Here is a 22,537-nt window from a genome sequence, read left to right as displayed (position 1 = left end):
ATGAGCAGTTGCGAGAGCAAACTTCTGTTAACCTCCAACACACTCCGGAATCAGAAGCCACCAAACCATTCTTTATTCTGTTTGCAGCTCTAATCAGCCTGGCCGCAATCAAGGGCGCTGTTTTTCCGCCTTTTCATCTCCATTTGCCCCTCTGACTGCTGGCTTCGCGATTCCATCATTCTGCGTTTATTGTTTTGAGCTGTGCGTGTACAGTCATGCCATGTGGGAAATTACATAACGTCGCACTGGGGAAGGGCAGGCACGGGCTTGACTTAGAGCAAAGCTTTTTTGTTTGTTTGTCTGTTTTTAGGGGGGGGGGCAGCAAAGGGCTCGAGTTTTGCGGGGTTGACTTACATGCGGTAATATATCTATACATTTCATGTTATGACCTCTGTAGTTTTCTAGGATGTGTTCCCAAAATAACCACGTAATTTGTGTTTCCCCTTTTTCAACCCTTAATTTTAGGAAAAATGCACAAATTATGCAAGTAAATATGGTACAGTCGGGGACAAAAGTCTCCGGACCCCGTGTTCCTCAAACGAAGCCTGTAGCGTTACTACCAGACAGCGGCTGGAGACCGCACTTGTGGAGATGAAAGAACAAAAATTTAACTTTTACCTGCACAAGTGTGGTCCCCAGCTGCCAACTAATACCAGAGCTATCGGCTTCGTAACAGGAACACGTGGTCTGGAGACTTTTGTCCCCGACTGTACATGACGTGGGGCAGGGTGGGAGGGGGTAAGAGTCATATTCGGAGTCTTTTTTTTTATTATTGAGAGGGGGGGGGGGGGGGGGGGGGGGGGGGCAGCGAGGATTGAGTTGCAGGGTCGACATGTAGACAGCAATATACAGAACATATTGTGTGTAATTACGAGTTTTTTAGGATGTGCTCGCAAAATCTAGGCATAACTTGCGCACCTCCTTTTTAAAGCCTTAATTTAAAGAAAAAAATGTATGCAAATTACACCAGAGGAGAAACATACGAAAAAAGATGAATGATGGGAAAAAATCTTCCAACGTGGCCTGCAAGTTGGTTAGGAGAGCCTTCTCAATATGCACGAAATATCTTATCAATCTTACCTAAGACACCTCTGGAATCAACGAATCCATTTTCTTTACTGCGGTTTCTGCACTTACGGTCTAAAGGTGAACTAGAAGATTTTGGTTGTAACAGCCAATGTTGCGCTGCAGGCATAATATACGCTGCTAAAAATGTGCACAATCACGCGTGTTGGTACCTTCGCGAGTCGCCAAATAAATGAAAAAAGCCCCACGCCGCCAGCAAACAAGCGAAGAATACAAAGAACAGCTGCACCATCTTCGAGACATAGCCATAGACATTCCGCTAGGACACTTCGATGCATGCCCGGTGACTCCATCTGTTAATGCCCCGTGGAAGCTTGCGTTCCACACCACACAGTAATGATAAACGGGGCCGGCTCACCCTGGTGCAGGCCAAGGAAGGAGATGGCCTTGCGTGCAGCCTCTTCCTCGGCCTCCTCTCGCGACTCCTTCTCATCGGGGTACGAGTAGAAGGACTGCTTGTCCACTTTCAGGGTGGCCAGCCACACCAGGGGGCCTTTCTTCGAGCTGCGGCTGGTTATCGCACTGAACGACACCGACCAGCCCTTCTCGCGGGCATAGTCCTCCACCAGTTGACGGCACGTCTTGGGCGCTGGTTCCACCGGAAAGAAAAAAGCAAGCTTTGGAGCAGTGCAAAGAACAACACACAGATTCCCCAAGTGTGGAACTCTCAAGGAATTAAGACTTGTTACTCAAGCCTTGAAGAAGCAAGCCTTAGTGAAGCAGTGCCTCACACAAAATCAAGGAGCACTGAGCTTCCTTAAGAAAAATAACAAAATATGGGCAACTTATTTGACAATGGTGAGCCTCTGTGCGTTCATCGAGCAGGCGGACTTGACTCCCCGCTTGCTCTACGCCAGGTAGTGCACGCGTGACACGAACGCTCCGTGGGTGCTACCTCGGACGGTATACGCGGCCGGGCGCCCCACCCCGGCCGCTAGTGCAGTGTGCCGCGCGCGCGATTAATCCGAGACAGGACGCTACGTGCGCGCGGCTATGTACATACAGTTTCCTTCTTGTGTAAGTGATTGTGCGCAGTGGCCGCTCGCGCGCACTTATTTTCGGACAATGCTTGGACATTAGCGCGCGAGCGGCGCGAACTTGATTACTTTTGTATTTTGTAAATAGTGTACAAAGCTCTCCCCTGTCCTTTCTCGCTGTCGCTCCCCTCTATACTTCTCCTCACTATCCTCTCCCTTTCCCTTTCGTTTCCGCCGGCTGCAGCTCGGGTGCTTAAGATATTAGATAGCAATTGCCGCGGCCGGCAACACTCTTTTGCTTCACTTTTTATTTTTTAAATAAACCACTACCACCACCACCACTTATTTGGGTGATCTGGCATTAAAACTGATTTAAACTGTAAATTGTGGGGCTTAATGCCCCGAAGTGACATATGGGCTTTGAGGGGCACTGTACTGAAGGGGTCCAAATTAATTTAAACCACCTGGGATTCTTTAAATGCACTGACATCACACAGCACACAGCCGTTCTGTATTTTACGTGACAGCATATACAGCTCGTTCGGTCGAAAGCTGTCAGTGCAGTAGTTGTAGTTGGCACCACGTGTCGGATATAATCAGGGGCTGCGTAAAAATTGCCTCAGAATGTCGGATAGCACCATATGATTCAGCGTTTTGTGCAGCACAAGTTAAGTTAGAGCCTCGCTCCCTGCAGGAATTCGTACGGGCAACCTATAATCAGGGGAACTGGCGACTTATAATTGGGGGCAGCGTAAAAACATATGCACGGTTTGGATGTCCATCTAGATAAGTGAGACTGTTACTGAGTCATTTCGTTTCCTCAAAAAAACAATTTTCAATTTGTCCACGGGGCAAAGATGGCATTCCAACCCCATGAACTCCCTGGCAGCGCTGCAACACATTGTCGCGTTCCACTCTTAAAGGTGAAGCTTAAAGGTGAACACGAGACAAATACAAGGGCTTCTATGGGAGTTTCCAAGAGGAATAACTATTTCTTTGTTATATCCATTATTTGATTATAAACAGTTTTGTTATAACAAGGTTTTATTGGCTTATTGGTTTGGTTTGGTTTCTGGGGGTTAACGTCCCAAAGCAACTCAAGCTATGAGGGACACCGTAGTGAAGAGCTCCGGAAATTTCGACCACCTGGGGTTCTTTAACGTGCACTGACATTGCACAGTACATGGGCCTCCAGAATTTCGCTTCCACTGAAATTCGACCGCAGCGGCCAGGATCAAACCCGCATCTTTCGGGTCAGCAGCCGAGCGCCGTAACCACTAAGCCACCGCGGCGGGTTATAACGAGATTTGAATATTACCACATTTACTCGAGTAAATTATGCACACCATGCTTATTAGCTGGATTTATAGCCTTTTACTAGCATACTTTGAATTCCCTGCTGTGCACGCAAGCACAGGGCAGACTTGGGAAGATCAGCGCAGCCGCGTCACTGCGTACGGCTGCAAAAGGAGTGCAAGTGACCAAGGGAGGCTGCTGTAACAAAGATGAGACTGCGAAGGCCAAGCCAAAGCAAAGTCATACCTGCAATGCATAGCGTAAGGAACAAGCACGACTGGCTTTTTTGGGCGGGAGTGCCAGATTTGGGTGAGAGAACCAGTGTGCCTCGATCGCTTGAAAAAGAACCACCCTTTCCCGAGACACACCAGCACACAAGTGGAAACAAGTCGACACCAGCTAATGAGACATAAAGGAGATGACGATATAATAGAAAAAAAAAAAAAAAATGAAACCTAGCGGCTGCTAGCTATACCCTATCTCAGGAGTTCACAGGTTATAATGCGCAATAAACCGTACGTAAGTGGGCCTCTTTTAACAAAAACAACCGTTCAAAATTGGAGATAGTATTTCCCGACCCGTGGATAGTGGGCCCTGTCCCAGTGCCCATTCCTAGCAGGTGCTGCATGTGTCAAAAAAAGTCATTAGTTTTTTTGTAAATTAGCCACAAAAGGAAACACAACTGCGCACCATTTACCCGGCTCACTCACGCCAGTGGTTGCTTTCCCGAATGAACGGCTGCGAGAGCAAACTTCCAGTAACGCCCAGAGCGTGTGTCACGCCAGAATCTGAAACTTACCGAACCACTGGCTGTTAGGTTTGCCGCCAGTCAGCTGGGCCGCACATGATGGCGATTTACTGCCTTGTGTCTCTTATTGAACAAAATTCAAAATCAAGATTGTCACAAAGTATAGTGCAGCAAAACAATCAGGATCAAAATAGACAAAAATAGTGGTGAAGAAATCTGCTCCACAAGGTGAGCATCTAGTCAGGAAACTGAAACCAAGAAAAATGTCGACATTTCGAGTTTCGCCGATATGCAGCACCACCATAGTTCATGAAACAATCATTTTAGAGTACCGTATTTATTTTCGTAAATTTCTGCATTTTTTTTTTTTTTCCCTTAAAATTGCGTTGCAAAAAGGGGGACTGCAAATTATGTGGAGATTTCGCGAACACGTCTTAAAACTCAACAAAGGTCATAACGTGCAATATATAACATATATAAAGTTGACTACAAATATAAGTTGACGCATACCCCTGCCATCTCCCACCACACTATACGTTATGTAGTTTCCCACCAGAAGACAGCAGTCAGAGGCAAATGAAGATAAATGGCAATAAAATGGTACCCTTGCATATGACATGGTTGACCAATCAGCAAACAGCTCAGTAGTTTCACATTAAAGCACGTGCCGAAGGTTACAGGAAGTTGCTCTCACAACTGTTCATCCGTGAAAGCGAACAGCAGCATGAGCAAGCCAGGTAAATAACATGCAATTCAAATTGTTTACCGTAACCAGTTTACAAAAGATTAACTTTTTTTTTTTACACATGGAGCTCTATCTGCCAAGAAGGGGCTTCAGCTCAGGCAAAACTATGTTAGGCCCCATATATAGGTTGGCACCAAATATGCATTGACCCCTCCAATTTAAAATAGTTGTTTTTGTAATATAACGGTTGCCTTGTATGCAGCAATATACAGTGTATTGTGCATCATGACCTTTGAACTCCTAACAGAAGGATGCACTTTCTATTATTTTCCACTTCTTTCCATTATGTCATCATCTCATTCATGGCTATTTAACCCACCATGGTGGATAGTGGTTATGGCACTCGGCTGCTGACTCGAAAGACGAGGGTTCGATCCTGGCCGCGGCAGCCGAATTTCGACGGAGGCGAAATTCTAGCCCGTGTACTGTGCGATGTCAGTGCACATCAAAGAACCCCAGGTGGTCAAAATTTCCGGAGTCCTTCACTACGGCAGCAAACATTTTTTTTATATATAAACCCGGCAATAAATTATGGGTGTAGAAATTATGCAAGTAAATACAGTACTTCCAGGTGGATTTCAGAAATTAAATTTTGGGATAGTAAAGAAAACGAGGCGTATGAGCAGATAAAATGATTGATTTTCAAAACAAATTTTTTTTTAGCTTTTTCTCAAAGCTTGAAAGCCGTGTTCACTTTAACCACTATCCAATGGGGATATGGGCTTGACATCAGTGAGTTTAAACAAAAGAGCAAGCCAAAGGATATTAAAAGAGGCCAAGCAGTGCAGCGACATGTCTCGTCTCCTTCGATGCTCAGTCTTGTGCACTCTTAAGGGTTGATGAGGTTGAACTTTGCGCATTACTCAGAGCCCATGCACTCACCAGGCGGACTGGCTGGCGGAGTGGGCAACCGCGGTGGCATAGAAGGTGCGGGCATGGCAACAGGCCGCAATGGGTTGTCAGCCGTGCGAGGCATGCTCAAGGGAGCTCTCAACGGAGGCTCTGCCGTGCCATTGCTGGCCGGCAAGCTGTTGGCAGCAGCAGTGGAGGGCACCCCATTACTCGGTCGCTGCAACCTGGGAGGGACCTCGTGCCTAGGACCAGGTCTCGCATTGGGCTGCTTCTGCAAACACATGCACAGTTTAGTTGGTAGACTGACCGGCCCACACAGGCAAAGTCCCCAGGAAATGCATTTGATAGTCAAGTTTTTGATGAGAGACTGGGTGGCACCTTCTATGGCCCACAGGAGATTTGCCTAACTGTTAAGCTGGTTTCTCTGCAGCGCACACTTCGCCCAACTAACAAAATCGGACAAAGATGAAATGCTGATTGCGCTTCTAGTGCTTGAAAAGTGTCCATACATCCTCAGTGAGAACACATCAGCATATTTTGAGTCAAAACAAATGCAGGAACTGCGTTTATATTTCATGCTTGGAAAAATGCTTGCCCTGCCATTTTTTGGGCACAGCGTATTGTGGAGACACGAACTTGATTGAGAAAATCTCCCATTCACCCACGGGCAGCCAAGAACCGGAGGCCACTTGTATTCATTAAAATGCCAGCATGCTCCTCGCAGTACCTAGATTCTAACCCAGTTCCTTCCAAAAGTGAGGCAAGTGTTCTGCCACTAGGAAATTGCTGCAGACTTGAACACTGCTCTTAGAAAAGTGAAATGACCAGCACTGGAGAGGAAGTATCCATGCTCACCAGCTGTGACAGACCCCTGCCCTGACCACGATAGGCCCTCCTGGGTGGCAGAGAAGCCGGACTGATGGACGCTGCTACGGTTGGTGCTACGCCCTTTTGGCTGTCCAGCTTGCCCTGGAAGCCTGCAAACCTCACACTGGGACCAGTTCTGGGTGCGGGGTGGCGGCTTGGGCGCTGCAACAAGATTTACACCAGTATTAAAAGACAGCAGCTGCGAGTACGCATGCAAGCACACAACCAATGCACCTCATTACAGCTAGAGGCTATCCTGTCACCCAAGGTCTCAATGAACATATCACCACTTCATGGTACACAGTTCTGCAAAGTACTTGACAAATTATGTTTTGAGCCAATCATTTGAAATACAATGCCGTTTTAACAAAAGCAAACTGGCACAGCCCTCAAGGTATACACAAGGACTGCACAAATTTGAATATGTTCAGGCATAACTAGCAGGATACAAGGGCCATCAGTATGAGTTTTAGCACACTGAATAATAGAAGACGTGACAAAAACAAGACCATAAAAGTGCTGCTTTAACACTGTAACGCCCAGACATTGAAAGTGTCGGATGAAAGTTGAGAACTTCCAGGACTTCATCACTCATAACCCGTTGAAGGCAGAAGTATATAAAGCTCGCAGATTAAGAAAAATATTATTGCACAATAATTGAATAGAGACAAATTTTATTTCGGAATATCTAAGGGCCAAAACACCAAGTGAAAATATGGAGGTGCATGCAGCAGATGAAGTGAAAAATTCAAAACTTCACCACCATCTGAGAGAGTGGAAAAATTTTAGGCAGTTCTGCTGCTAGGGTTAGTTTTGGACAAAGTTATCTTTTAACAAGCCTCCTGCATATCTGTGGCAGCTTGCCTTGCACTGATAAATGTATAAGAGAAGACATTTACTTCACGTATGCTAGCAATTTATACAGTGATGTGAGCAGATATGAATCTTATGCGCATTTCTAAGCTCTGCATCAAACCTGATATGCTGGGTGTTACAGAGGTTAACTACTGTCTAAAGCATCATAGCTTAGTTTTCAGGCTATTGAGCAGAGAGCCATCGAGAAGTTCACACTCCGATTCCATTCTTTCCTTTGGCTCCTCAGCCAACTGCAGCAAATGCAGCCATTCAGTTCAACAGCAGTCGTAAGCCCGAGCTGCTGTTCAGTTTAAAGGGACACTGAGGAGAGCTCTATTAATATTTTTTTTATAGCAAAATCCGATAGTTCAGAATTTCTTGGCTTTGTTGCCACTTGGCCGGCAGTGAAAGATGCATTTATTTCTAAGAAATCTGGATTCGAAGTTGAAAAAGTTTTTCCCGCCGCTCTGATTCAAACTTGGGATTCTCCTATGACAATACAGGACTAAGTGACGTGAAACATGACGTGCACATGACATAACGCAGACTCCGTGATTTCTGGCGGCCAGCAGTGCGGCCAAGCAGCGGCCGAAAAGAAAGCTACCGCCGGCCGCACGTTGAAGTCATCTATCGGCTATTGCGGCCGTCGCTTCGTTTGCGTTTGCACCGGCGTTTTGCCAGCGTTACAATGGATCCCGTTCTCGAAGTCGTCAACGAAGTTCTCGCAAATAGACACCTTTAGCATACCATGTACCTTGTTACCGTAAGCGGAATACCGGGAGCCCGCATACCGCTGTGAGCATGCAGGCGCTGATTGGTCCCGGCGCGGCAGGAGCGCGCGTGGCTGTCGGGTACGTGGCGCCATCTGGCGACGTCAAGGAGATTTGGGCATGCATTTGCTGCGCCTCAGTGATTCATGGCTCCTCGTGTCCTAGTGTTGCTAGAACTATTGGTTCTAGCAACACTGTTTTGTCCTATGACCTCATCACGCTTGTACTTGCGAGTTTGGCCTGTGGCGGCGATACCTGTATTTTGGTTCTTGCTCTTTTCTACGTTACAAGAGCTTTGTTGTCAGTATGAATGGCGTTTTTGTAATCAGGAGCTGGTATTCTGCCGATGCAAGTCAACTTCAATTTCTCCTCAGTGTCCCTTTAAAGGTAGCTGAAACTGCCTGAGTAACAGGAGTACAACAGTATGATAAAAAAATAAATCAACATATTGTTTGTTACAAAAGTGTGTGTATCATCTTAACAAGTCTCAGAGATGCTAGCGCACACAAGATCTTTCAATGACTACCGTTGGGAACACAAAGCCACAATGTTAATAGGCATTTGCACAGACTCACCATGATTGGTTTTGTTTTGGATGCCACCCTTTGACCAGCCACAAGCTGGGAGACATGAGCTGTTGTAGGTTTGAGAACAGCTTCAATAATTGTTGACCCATTCTCACGTGACCTAGTGATCAAAAGGGGCATATGGTCATTAAAACATACATAAAGTATACACATGGCTACATCTATCAAAATTGTCACAACAAAAAATATTTTCAGCACATTTTCAAAAAAAAACACCATGTCACTACAACCTACATTACTAGTGCAGCTAAATATGATACAGCACTACCCCTGGCCCCTTCCAACGAGAGCATATAACGGCTAAAAGTCAAGACCTTGCAGCATACAAAAAGTTTGCAAGGAAAAAAAAAAAACATTCAGGTCTTTTAAAGAGCCCCTGAACACTGAGATTCAGATATCATCTTTACAAAGTATCAGGACCAAAACCAAGCACACTCGTCTAAGCCCCATGAAATGCATGGCTCAAACATCTTGACTGATGGCTGAGAGACTTCCCAGGTCTCTAGTCATTTGCATTTTACAACCGCATTCTTCCCCTCTGCCACTCATTTTCTGCAATGGCAGCTTTATCAACTCTACACCAACTCTTCAACTCCATTAGCAGCTTCCTTCTGTTTGCCTGCAGAAGGCCTCCTTCTAAAGAATTCATTTTAATCCAATGCTCACACAATACCATGTCCTACAGCTCTACTTTGATAACCATGTCTTAGTTCAGCACTGGGCACTAATGTCATCCATCAAGTCAAGGAGACAGGTGCCGACACACAAGTGTCATATTGCAAAAGTGTTGCATGACAGACCTGTGATGTTGCTTTACACCTCCCCACAAGAAGTGGGGGAAAAGGGAAATATCACTTGTAGAGGCTAGTGATCCCGGCATGCAAGGAAAACCGGCTTAGGAAAGGGCGCACCTAAGAGAACAGTGGCAAAGCTGCTTGATTGCAAAAGCTGTAACTAACTTTGCTATCAACGAGCCTTCACAGAAAAATTTGTAAGCGGTCATTCCTTAGATGATGCATCGCAGCTAGCGAATATAACATCCTCAATGAAGAGTGGTCAGGGGCACTAGAAATAAAGCGACGTGATAGCCTACCAACATTGCTCATCAACTTCTTTGTTCTGATGTCGCAAAAAAGACAAGCTAAATAACTTTACTGCCTGTGTAATGTGAAAGCAATAACTGCAAGGTGGATTAAACTGAAAAAAAAAATAAATAAATAAACACTGCAGCCGGCTTTCAGCAACACTGCAACTCTATTCTAAAAACCAGATTGAAACATGCATTCCACCAACCAAACAAATTAACATCCCCTTAACTCAGTGTCCAGTACCCCCTCGAGAGTTTAACTAATTCTTTCAATCCCATTTATCTGCTATCAATGAAAAATAGAAGAAACTGCCAGACATAAGTCAATAAGTAAAAATTAAAGAATCACAAGCAGCTACTTGGGCAATTTAATAAATTCAACACTAATACTTTTTATTATAAAGCATTTCATTCGTATGTTCATTTTAATTCTTTATCATGGCAACAATGTGCAAACATATACGTAACCGACGACCACGACCGGCTTTATTACTTCGAAGTAATAAAGCCGGTCGTGACATAACCATATGTTGGTTTTCTTCCTTTGTTGACTGCCACTCAACATTTTAATATAACCCCCTGACACCTCTCAAGAAATAAAAAAAAACGCAATAAAATCTCATTACTTCAAAATTGTTTAATCCAAGCTTCTAGTTCATTCAAACTGATGCATTGGTACCCAGATCATCAAGTGTTTAATAAAACGATTCCTCTAAATTGTATCTCACAATTCAAACAAATTTTCGGTTCCTATCAAGTTCAAACAACTTTGGTTTGGTTTATGGGGTTTAACGTCCCAAAGCAACTAAGGCTATGAGAGACCCCATAGTGGAGGGCTCCGGAAATTTCGACCACCTGGGGTTCTTTAACGTGCACTAACAACTGATGCATTAACTGTGTACTGACTGTGTGAATAAAGAAACCTCGATCACACAATTTCTACAACTTTTTGCCACACAGAAAGCACTCAACATAAAAACATGCAAAAGCCAAGGGCAGAAAATAAACCATATAAGAAACCCAATAATGCATGCTGCTTGCAAAGAAACAAAATGCATGACTCACTTTCGAATGGCAGCTGTGTTAGGAATGCTCTTTATGTAGTCGATTAGAGAGCTGAAGCCAAACTTTTGGTAGGGTATAGGGCTGCCAATCAACACTGCATACTCTTCTGCAAAAGCAGTTGACCTTTGTCAGTACCAGACACAACATAATCAAACTCAAGTGGCATTTCTGTTTCTCTTGTGAAACAATGCAGACCCAGCGAGAAAATCACTAATTTTCGCGATCATATGCATGAGCGCTCTTACTACAATATTCAAATTAACAAAAATAAAACATTGCCTGCCACAGCGACAGTGTTGTGGCAAGACTTTGCATATTAATATAATTTTCTGTCAAACAAAGCAAACATCGGCTGCAGCATGACATCCAATTACTAGAATGCAGTATTACAGTCTGAACATGCACTTCTAAAGCAGTGATATGCAAGGCTCACATATGAAGTCCCTATTTCTTGTCCTTTGACAAATGATTAATGAAAACCCCGCAAAAAAAAACAAGCGGTACCAGCTAACAGCAGAACCTCAGAGAACTTTCGCATAAAATAACATGCAGACCATCGAAAACAAGCCAAGAGCGGCAAGAACAGAGCGGCAAGAAGTCACAGCGTGCGCGCGTACTGCTTCCATTTTACCTTCCAGCTTAGACAGTGGAATTCCACCTTTCTCGCAGCTGAGAACAGAGTGGAGAAATGTTTCGACCTCTTGCTGAGTCTCCATCTCGACCTAAAAATAGACCAGACAAAATGAACGCATGACTAAAACAGGACAGCTGTCAAACAACTCAGTTCGAACGCCATTCATTCCAAAACAATCGCTACAGCCGCATTCCGTATCAATCGAATGCGGTTGCTCCATTAGCATCACTTCCGGAGTACTTCCGCGCGCAAGTGACGAATTCGCGTTCCAACCTTCGACGGCAGGGTGGAAGGACAAGTGCCGTCTGCTTTAACCGCTACAACCGCCGCCGCCGAGGCCCACTTCAAGCCCAGAAGAAAGCAATTAAGGAATTCTTGTTGGTTGTGCTCGCAACCAATGGGAATGCCAGCTTCAAAACGCGTGCCGTGCGTCCACACGAAATGAATGAGCGTGAAACGCTAAATTATAAACTCTGTTCGAAGGCTTTGTTAGAGAGTGAGCTTTCGGGCGGAGCACTCAAGTTAAGAAATGTTGAAGGAACGCGGAAGCATACGACAATAGTTCGTCGCGTGATGCGAGGTCAACGCCACTTTGACAGCGCGGCGCTAGCGCCGGATTAGATCTTCGAAGAGCACCACTACTCACCGATATGTCCTATTCCCGCCTTGTGTCAGAGTACGAGAAGTGGAGCATGCTGCACCGTTAGGGCCGCTTGTAGGCTTATATCAAACGTGAAAACAATCGAGACGTTCGGCACCCTCCGACGCCGCGCTTGTGCGCTTTCGGTTGTCGTCTTCTTTCGTCTATCGTTGCGTAAGCGTTCGTGTCTGTAAAGAGCTGATAAACAATGGCTGCCAGCACGCCGGCGTGCTTTCGAACAACGCGACGTGTAACCTTGAAGAACAGCAACTAACGGAAACCGAAAGTACCCTGCTACAGGCACAGCAGGCGCCACCTTACTAAAAGCTTGTTAAAAGTACAGTGTTGCCAACCGTTTTTTTTTTTTTTTCAAAAGATTCTAAAGATTTTTAAAGGAGTCAGGAAGGCATCAGAAAGTTACCTTGTGGCGCTACAGTCGGATGAGTAGTTGGTGTTGAATGGTAGAAGCGCAGGGATATAATGTATATTTAAGAACGGTGGCTCCGACGGCGCGGCGCGGCCATTTGTTGAAGGGTGTACTGTGAGGGGAAGAGCGGGAAGGGGAGGGATTTTGCTGGTGTTGCTGCGGGGCAGCGGCATACACGCGGAAGATTTATGACCTCAGTCAGCATCCAAAAACTCCAGCCCTTATATATGCCTATTTTCTTTATTTAACCGCCTAATCATGAGCAGGTAGAAGCTTTCATAGGACTCGACCACTGTCCAAATACTTCCATTTCTGTTCGCGAAGAGACGTGTCGTCTGCTGAGCAGACGAAACGCGGCGCTCGCTGTCTCGACACCTCGAAGAGGGCATCGCAGGCGCGCGCAGAGATTGTTCAGCTCAGCTTACTTGTGTATACGACGAGCAGGACGCGTTCCCTTCGACTGCGACTGACGTGCTTTGAACCACTGCCTTTCATTTTTTTTTAGTGCATTTGGCTACTGCAAGACAATGCATTAAAAGTTTCAGACAATCTCGTCGTCGGCAGTAGATGTAATCATGAAATGCGCTGAAGGAAAGGCGCGCCCTAGTCTCGAACGGATAGATAGTCCCGCTACGTAGTACTTCTGGCCCCACCGTATGTGCTACCGCACAGCAAATGTGAATAGGCAAGCCTGGCAACGGTAGCAAGCATCTTGAAACTTGGGGGAAAAAAAAAAAACCACCTAGGCGCAAATAATTTCACAAGAACAAAAAAAAAAAAAGACGAGGAGACAACGGACAGGCGCCAACGGCAACGTGTTTGCTAGCATCACCACTCATGCGGTTGCGAGTCGAATTATACAAATCCCCGGAATGTGAGGAAGAAATATAAAGAGACATTAATTCTTCCAACCAATAATATTAGTTTATAGCAGGTGACCGCTATATATGCACCGAAATTAAGCGCCTACGCGCCTGTGAACATCACGCCAGCATCGCACATTTCTCACAGCACTAGCCACACGCTTCAAGTTTTTCACCCACGTGCCTGACTTCTTCAGCTTCCTTCTTCCCACGTGCAGCTAAAGATTGGAACGGCCTTCCCATATCGACGACATCAGCTGTCCTTAATCATTTGCTCTAAACAACATTTTTTTGTACATGATCACAAATTGCATTGTCTTGTACCTTATTCCTGCTCATCCCACCCCTTATGTAATACCCCGCCGGGGGTCTTCAAGGTAAATGAAATGAAAGCGCCAGCAAAACTGACAAAAAATGCCCCCAGCACTGGTGCTGCCCCTTGCGGCCGCGCCGTGCGTAAAACGAAAATTGTCTTTGAGGGAAGGAAATGGCGCAGTAATTGTCTCACATCTCGGTGGCACCCGAACTACCCGAATTTCGCCTCCATCAAAATTCATGATATATATGGTTCAATGGAAGTGAATAAGACGTGCTGTGCGATGTCAATTTGCACAAAGAACTCCGCGTGGCCGAAATTATTCTGGAGCCCTCCAGTTCACTATATGGCCTCTTTCTCTACCTCCTGTCATAAAAATAAATAAATAAAAATGGTTTTGAGGAAAGGAAGGGCGCGGTAACTTTCGTGCGTTTGTATCCGCTATGCACTCTGGCCAATCCCCCGCCGTGAGTATGTGCCATTAAGCAGGACATCATCATCAACAACATTTTCATTTCTCTACCGACACCCGAGCAGGGCAGCGAGGAAAGGAATGAAGAAGGGAGTTAAAGAAAAATTGACCTGAAACTCCAGGCCGGGGAAATCTCCACCCTGGATGCCATGATCCGAACAGCATTTAAGACAGCACTACACCTACCCCCAAATACCTCAACCGAAAAACTCCTCCAACTAGGCCTGCACAATACGGTAGGGGAGCTTATCGAGGCCCACCGACAGGCACAATACATACGTCTCGCGAAAACCACCACCGGCAAACACATCCTACACACCCTCGGTGCACCTACCAGCCATGGATCCCACACAGCTCCAGGTCCCCCGCCACATTCACCGCGAATTATTTATTAAACCTCTCCCCAAAAACATGCATCCACCTACCACGAACCTCGCCGCAAAGCTCGCGCACGGGCACTCCACAAACACTATGGCACGGAACCGTATGCCGTTTGGGTGGATGCCGCATGCACGGGCGAGAACGCGGTTGTAGCCATCACGAACTCCTCCCTCCAACCGATTGCCACCCTTCACATAACCCCTACTGCCACTTCGGAGGAGGCTAGGGTGCCTCGATGCCAGCGCTGCGCCGTACGGCGCTGGCATCGAGGCACCCTAGAGGAGGCCGAAGAGGCCGCCATTGCCCTGGCCATCACACGCACGGAGGCCCGATATATTCTATCCGACTCTAATACTGCCATACTAAATTTTGCTCGCGGGAGAGTTCACGTCCCTGCATTTAGCATACTGAACTCCCTCGCCGCACACCCACCCCGCTACATGGAGTTGATATGGGTGCCTGCCCACTCCGGGAATCCCGGAAACGAGGCCGCCAACGCTTTAGCCCGAGGTTCTCTCAACGGGGCACCGGCGGCCTCCGACCTGGGGTTCTCGCGGGAGCGCATGCACTCATTCAGTGAAATGACGCAGGCCTGCAAAGCCGAGCGTCGGCTCTAACCTCCATTCCATCCCTCCCTCAACCATTATCATCAGACACTTTGGAGGCGGCTTCAAACATGCACCTTACCCTCCCCTTATATACGCTCGCGCTATCACCAAGTCCACACAAACCTCTCCTGTACCCTCTGCCACCACCCCAAAGCCACTCTAGACCATATCCTTTTCCTCTGCCCGGCGGATCCTCCCCCGCGGGGCCTGGAGCACCTTACCACTTGGGAGGCTTGGGAGACCCTACTGCGTTCTGAGGACCCGGCCAAGCAAGCCATCGCCACCGGCCGGGCTGCCAGCGTCATGAGCCTCCGGGACATGAACGTTTGAGTGCAGTGGGGCCGTGCGGGGGCCCGCGGACCTGTGTGTCCCAAACTCCCCAGTTGTAGATAAAGTTTTCACCACCACCACCACATGCGCTTGGATGGCCAGATTAAACTGCCTAAAAAAAACACACACCTTCAAATGAAAATCGGTTTTGAGGAAGGAAATGGCGCAGTATCTCTCTCACATATCTCTGTGGACACCTGAACCGCGCCATAAGGGAAGGGAGGAAGGTGGGAGTGAAAGAAGAGAGAAATAGGTGCCGTAGTGGAAGTCTCCGGAATAATTTCGACCACATGGGGATCTTTAACCTTCCTTCCTCGGCAGCGCTGCAAGATGGGTGGTCAATGCAAGAGCGGGGGCTAGTTGGTGCTTCATACTGATCATTTCGCGCTAAAAGGAACATACACACGAAAACACAAACGGACGAAGCGCGCTTCGTCCGTTTGTGTTTTCGTGCTTCGTCCGTTTGTGTTTTCGTGTGTATGTTCCTTTTAGCGCGAATTGATCAGTAAGATGAGTGGTGGTTGCGACTGAGAGAAGGATGAAAAGGAAAAGTGCACGGGCCTGCCGACTGGCTCAAGCCGAGCCACCACCGCTGCCACGTGCAGATAGAAGAGAGTTGAAGGATATGAGGAAAGAGAAAAAGAGAGAGCAAAGACGCGCGTCGCAACAACCGCGTCCGCCGGAACGGAACGGACGCTGGCTGAAAAAACAGATATAAGCGGCTGTAGCCCGAAGGCTGCAAACCCTGCAAGATGCTGTCGCGTTCCACTCTTAAAGACCAAGCTGAAGCGGCCTCCAAATTTTTTAATGTGACACATAATCACAACTGCATGAATACACTGGGGAGCGAAATGGACTCGGGATATGAATTGAATGGTGAGTGAAAGGTTTGCTTGGTTTATTGAGGTTTAACGTCCCAAAGCGACTCAGGCTATGAGGGACGCCGTAGTGAAGGGCTCCGGAGATTTCGACCACTTGGGGTTCTTTAACGTGCACTGACATCGCACAGTACACGGGCCTCTAGAACTTCGCCTCCATCGAAATTCGATCGCCGCGGCCGGGATTGAACCTGCGTCTTTCGGTTCAGCAGCCGAGCGCCTTAACGACTGAGCCACCGTGGCGGGGGTGAGTGAAAGAAGAATGCTATTGCTTCTATATTCTTCTTCAAGAGGGTGGAAGTGGGGTGGGGAGTGGGGTGCTTCTTGAGGGCAGTTGGCTCATCAATTTCCCGCTGCGCTCCCAGAATTCGATTTCGCTGTCGCTTTTTCCTTCCGCTGCTGCGTGCATGGGCATTTGTAGAGGGTGGAGGTAGGTGGCGCTTCCGGAGGTATTCCCTAACTCAGACTTCACACCGACGACGGCGGCATTTACCTCAAGTGCCAACGGCACTCCTATCGCAGTAAAATACGAATTAAAGAGGGGGTACAACTGCCAGAAATTCTACTCGTGACTGTTGGGTAGTTATTCGCGCTGTTTGTGAATGCGTTTCCTGGTGTCGTGGGCTATTGTTGGGCTCTATTTTCTTGACGAGAAATCTGCCCCTGTGTAATCCGACTGTTCGAGTTCGAGATGGGCCCATCGCTTCTCCTTGGCATAGTTTCTTACTACGTTCAGAAACTCTATGAGCTTCTTGAGTACAGCGCCGTATGTATGACTCCGCACGCCGCGTAATGGAAAAAACGCAGCGAAAGCGGCGATATGAGGCCCATAAATGGCATGTCAAGGCCGACGCGGTGGCAACAGTGATCCAGATTTGCGTCTTTTTTACTGCCGCTGCAACTGACAGAAGTCAGCGTTTCTCTGAACTGCGTTTGAACACCCAGAAAGCTAAAAGGGAAGCTGAACGTTCGAAGAGCTTAAAAGTAAACAAACTTTCGCGCTGACTGCTCAGAGCACGGAGCACATCGAGATGCTTTGCTGAGAATTAAAGGGTCTCTGAGCACAGCTGCGTCCAATTATGAGGCTGTTAGAATTTATTAATAGAGGGACTCTATCGGACAGGTCTCCCTATCTGTGCAATCTGTACCTGCAATCTGTACCTGTACCGCCGACTGCAATCTGTGCAATTTGTACCTTGTCATACCGTGTGCTTTGCTACACCTGCTAATATTACTCTCGGCTGTTCACAATGGCACGTTGTGGGGTTTGTAATGAGGCTCTACCTACAGATGGAAAACGAACTGTTTGCTGCGAATGTAGCATTGGGCACCATCTCGGTGACTGCTCCGGTCTTTCCGAGAATACATTTTCATCCATGGGACCAGGAAAACGTGAAAAATGGCGATGTCGCGTGTGTCGCGGGGAGTCACTTCCCGTGAAATCCAATGATAAGCCAACTGAAGAACCATCGGACGTTTTTAAAAAAGTGGCTGCGTTGGAAGAAAAATTGATGGTTGTTTCTGAACTGAAGATAAGCATAGATAGCCTCCTGGCTCTGCCGGCGCAACTCGAGAAGCTTGTCATGACAATTCAAGGCCTGCAAACGACAGTTACTGAGGTTCAAACATCAGTAGAATTCTTGGCATCCAAATACGACACGCTCCTTGCGACTTGCAACGATGCCGTGCAGGCAACAAAGACGCTTGAGCAAAAGGTTGCATTTCTAGAAGGGACTATTGACGAACAGGCTTCGATGATTCACCGAATTCAGTGGGAACTCAATGAAAGTGAACAGTACAGCCGTCTGTCCAATCTAGAGATAAGCGGACTGCCAGTTCAGCCACAGGAAGACCTGCGGGCTGAAGTTGCGCAGATGGCTGAAACACTTGAAGTACGTGACTTCAACCAATCTGAGATAGCCTCCTTGCACCGTCTATCATCGAGACAAGGGAAGATTCCGGTCGTAATGGTCAGGTTTTCGTCCCCGAGCTTACGGGAGAAATGGCTGCAGGTAAAAAGCAAACTTAGGACGCTAAATGAGTCCCACAAGCTCTCCTCCGTTTTCTTCAATGAAAACTTGACCCGTATGAACAGTGAGCTGTTCTGGAAAGCTCGAATCCGAGGAAAGGAAAAATCTTTCAAATTTGTCTGGGTCAAGAATGGCAAAGTTTTCGCCAGAAAAGAAGTGGGGGCTTCCGTTATCAAAATCGCGTCTCTTTCAGACATTGACAAAATGACGTAGGGAAATTCACTATTACTGCTATGGCTTCTTTTTCAAGTTTTGACGTCTGTTTCCAATCATTCCATCCAGTTTCTTTGAGTTCTCTTACTATTCTTCACATTAACATTAGAAGCATTCGAAAACATTGGAATCAATTTCTGGTAATCGCACAAGACCTTTACCAAGTAGTAGACGTATTTGCTTTCACAGAGGTAAATATTGCTGACAATATTACCTGCATGTTCAAGCTTCCGGGTTATACGGAGCATTTCCTTACCCGCCAAATGGGTAAGGGTGGAGGAATTGCTGTTTTCTTCAAGGATTCATTATCGGTTTCCAATATCAACATCTCCATCAACGCTGCAGAGGCAATGGGATTTGAAATTTCGTACAGCAACATTTCGAGTCATCTCCTTATCATATACCGACCACCGTCTGGAAACGTGGCTAATTTTATCACAGCATTGCATGACGTTTGTAAGCAAAGGTTTAGCCAAGGTAACCTATGCATAATGGGTGACTTGAATATTGATCTGTTAAAGCCTGAGAGAGCATCTGCACAAAGCTACCTAAATGCCCTTGCGGATCATGGTATAGAAACACTACTTTCAGATCCTACTAGAGAAGAGATCGTAAACAACAGTTTGTGTAAAACTTGCATAGACCACGTTAACGTACGCGCGTCGGACTTGTCTTATGTTATGGCAGCTGTCATTCGAAAGAAATTAGCGGATCATTACTTTACGCTATGCCACTTTGCTAAGGTCGATTCTGCACAGAAACCTAATGATAGCAGGTGTGTTATGACTATACTAGATCGAAAACTATTTGACAGTAAGGTGTCATCCTTCGACTGGAACTCATTTATATCACGAAATAACAAAGATACCGCCTACGATAACTTTGTTTTGGTTCTTAAAAATTTAAAAGAATCCTGCAAAAAAAGTATCATTGCCAAAAAACGAAATAATAATTGTTTCTGGCTTACAGCTGACATTCTCGCAGCCATTAGATGCAAAGAAGCGCTGTGGTCAAAATGTCGCGCTTCACCAAAAAATGCAAACTTACGAAATGAATTTCGGGCTGCTAGGAACAAAGTAACCGCTCTTCTTCGGTCCTCTAAAAGGCGTTACTATGCTAGCCAGTTTCGCAATTGCCACCATGACGTGGCCAAAACTTGGGCTATCGTGAACGAACTGCGCGGGCGTCAGCGTAGACCGGTCAAGGACGCAATAGAGCATAGTTTTGGTCACTTGACATCCTCTTTGGCAAATGATTTTAATAACTTTTTTTCTAAAGAACAGCGCATTGCCCGTGCCACATCACGTTCGCCGTTACTTCCTTCTTCTGTGATTGACTCAGCATTTCTTCCACACATAACAGAGCCAGATCTTTTCAGCATAATCTCCAGTCTACGGCATAACAAATCGGCTGGAATTGATGGAATATTTATCAGCGACCTTTCCAGAAACTTCCAAAGCTTGAAGTGTGTCCTTCTTTTTATGCTAAATGATATGATTGAAAGTGGCTTCTTACCATGCTCTCTTAAACAAGCGCGTGTTATACCACTTTACAAGGGTGGCAAAAGAAATGATATCACGAATTATCGCCCAATATCTATCGTGTCGTGTATATCACAAATTTTAGAAAAACACGTCTTATGTACAATGTCAGCATTTTTGCTGAGGCATAACGTGCTTAGCCCACATCAATACGGATTTGTTGCTGGTTCTGGTACCCAAACGTTATTAGAAAAGATGTCGGATTCCGTTCATTCTAGTTTTGATCAAAATGAAGTGGCATTTGGTCTCTTTCTTGATGTCAGGAAGGCATTTAATACTGTTCACCATGATATTCTCTGTGAAAAGTTGTTTTGCTATGGTTTTCGTGGTCCTTTTCAAATGTTACTAAGAAATTATGTGTCTCAGCGATCTCAAATGGTGGAACTTGGACCTGTGCAAAGCAGAACTATAGACTTATATAGTGGTGTTCCCCAGGGATCCATCTTATCACCCCTCTTATTTAATCTCTATGTTAATGACCTCCCCAGCATTATAACTTCATCACAGATTTATCAATATGCAGATGACACCCTCCTCATCTCATCTAATACAGATTTTTCTTGCGCACTCCGTCAACTTCAACAGGACGCTACTAATCTATATGATTGGTTTCAATGTAACCTGATTGATATAAACCCCCAAAAAACTCATCTAGTGTGCTTTAAAAATGCACACAAGCCAATCCCGAAAAACGCTGCGGTTTTTTTGCACAGCTCCAGTTGCACTGCATGTTCTTGCTACCCCATTACATGTGTTCCGTCCGTGAAATACCTTGGCATTTACTTTGACAGTGATTTATCCTGGAACACGCACATGGCACACCTCAGTAAGAAGCTTAGAGGCGTCGCATGCTTGCTCTATGCTCTAAGGGCCTACCTGCCATTTGCCATAAGACGTTTAATTGCACAGTCTTTGGGGTATTCTCTGCTGAGATATGGCATGTGCTGTTTCTTCAACTGTTCTGCAACATGGAAAAATAGGATAAACCGTATTCTCAAGAATATGGCTAAGAGTGTCATCTATTCAATACCCCATAAACAGCAAAGTGTATTCCTTTCTTCAGGTCTGCCTTCCTTTGACATTGTGTTCAAACAAGTCACTGTACTCAGATATTTCTGGAACTCTGAATTTCGGTTCCACAACGTTAAACCAATCCCATTAAGAAAAGTTTCTCGATATATTGTCCCTGCAGTGCGAACTCATTTTGGTATGTCTATGAGGTCATATTATATCCCATGTATATTCAATGAGATGCCTGATAATGTTTTCAACTTGAACACTCGCAGACAGTTACGTGATGCTATTGCCGAGCTTGAACAGCTCTAGTGCATATGTTTTAATGTAGTACACAAAACAATGAATTGATTTGGTAACACAGGTTGTTGCTGCTGCCGGACGGCGCCCTACAAGCCCAATTGAGGCTTTGGCGCGTCCGCGTCTTGTATTGTTTCTTTGGTGTGAATAAAGTATTTATTATTATTATTATTCTTAAGTCCCTATTATCGGTAAAAATTTGTTCTTTCTGAATATATGTTTACCTTTGCCCTGATTTATCGCCGAGAAGGCTGGATTTAAAACTCAGCACGTCAGTCGATTCAAACTCATGACGACCTTGCCGAAAAGGACGGATTGCCACCGTTTTGTTGTGAATGGCGGTAAAGCGTGCGTTATCAGCGCAAAAAATTGGTGTCGATATATGCATACATTACCTGCGAAATCACCCGCTGATGGCGACACGGAACATTTCGTTTTTGTTCTTTACTAGCTTATTAAAGCTCCGTTTTCGGCGAGAGTGGTTTCTTTTATTATTAGAATGCGGTACCCTACCGGCAGCTAGAGTCCCCAGTCCTCCATTTAAGCTCCTCACTCACACACTTGCGAAGTAATATGCGATTACAGCAGTTCTTATGCCTTCATTCGCCCCACTAGGAATTCCTTGGTGCCGCCTCTGGTTAGGGCGCTCAACGGCTGCTTTACTTACTCGATGCGATATGCTGTTTAAAGCCTGTTTCACATGGAAGCGAATATGCTAGCGAAATCTGTCGCCGCGACGGAAAAACCTGTTTTGAGTCGTCGCTGCGACGAGCGGCTAGGTTTCAACAAGTTGGAAATTTTCGCAGCGACGCGCCGCTCAATCGCTCAGTCGCTTGCATGTGAACCGGCCTTAAAGGTTTTCCGAATGTTTCTTTTCTCCTTTTCACCTCCCCTTTCTCGATGCACAGCTGAGGTCATTACCACTACCCAATAACCTAGCTCGTGAGCATCATGC

General features: G+C 46.1%; 2 protein-coding genes across 7 annotated transcripts in view; one reads left to right on the top strand and one right to left on the bottom strand.

Annotated features, from left to right (window-relative positions):
* LOC149372614 (tudor domain-containing protein 7-like) overlaps positions 1-22,537 on the bottom strand; it is a 56,621-nt gene that overhangs the window by 33,579 nt on the left and 505 nt on the right. The window contains exons 1-7 of one of the 6 annotated variants that reach the window (XM_089567126.1): positions 15,498-15,671; positions 11,567-11,657; positions 10,936-11,041; positions 8,772-8,883; positions 6,560-6,733; positions 5,735-5,975; positions 1,445-1,675 (exon numbers count right to left, since the gene is read on the bottom strand). In XM_089567126.1, the coding sequence (XP_089423252.1) occupies positions 1,445-1,675; positions 5,735-5,975; positions 6,560-6,733; positions 8,772-8,883; positions 10,936-11,041; positions 11,567-11,657; positions 15,498-15,596 (1,054 nt within the window). In that variant the 5' untranslated portion in view covers positions 15,597-15,671. Of the gene's footprint in view, positions 1-1,444; positions 1,676-5,734; positions 5,976-6,559; positions 6,734-8,771; positions 8,884-10,935; positions 11,042-11,566; positions 11,658-11,842; positions 12,096-12,215; positions 12,540-12,630; positions 12,655-15,497; positions 15,672-22,537 lie in introns of those variants that run through there. The other 5 variants (XM_089567131.1, XM_089567128.1, XM_089567129.1 and 2 more) reach the window with 5 other exon arrangements.
* Positions 16,370-22,537, top strand: part of LOC149372613 (uncharacterized) — a 54,376-nt gene continuing 48,208 nt past the window's right edge. The window contains exon 1 of the mRNA XM_089567125.1: positions 16,370-16,482. Coding sequence (XP_089423251.1) covers positions 16,437-16,482 — 46 coding nt within the window. The 5' untranslated portion in view covers positions 16,370-16,436. The remainder of the gene's footprint in view (positions 16,483-22,537) is intronic.

The sequence above is a fragment of the Amblyomma mixtum genome, chromosome 1 (genome assembly GCF_055824585.1).
Source record: "Amblyomma mixtum isolate Tamu chromosome 1, ASM5582458v1, whole genome shotgun sequence".
NCBI classification, from domain to species: Eukaryota; Metazoa; Arthropoda; class Arachnida; order Ixodida; family Ixodidae; genus Amblyomma; species Amblyomma mixtum.
The sequence above is the reverse complement of the archived record's forward strand: the minus strand, read 5'-3'. Positions and strand labels throughout refer to the sequence as shown.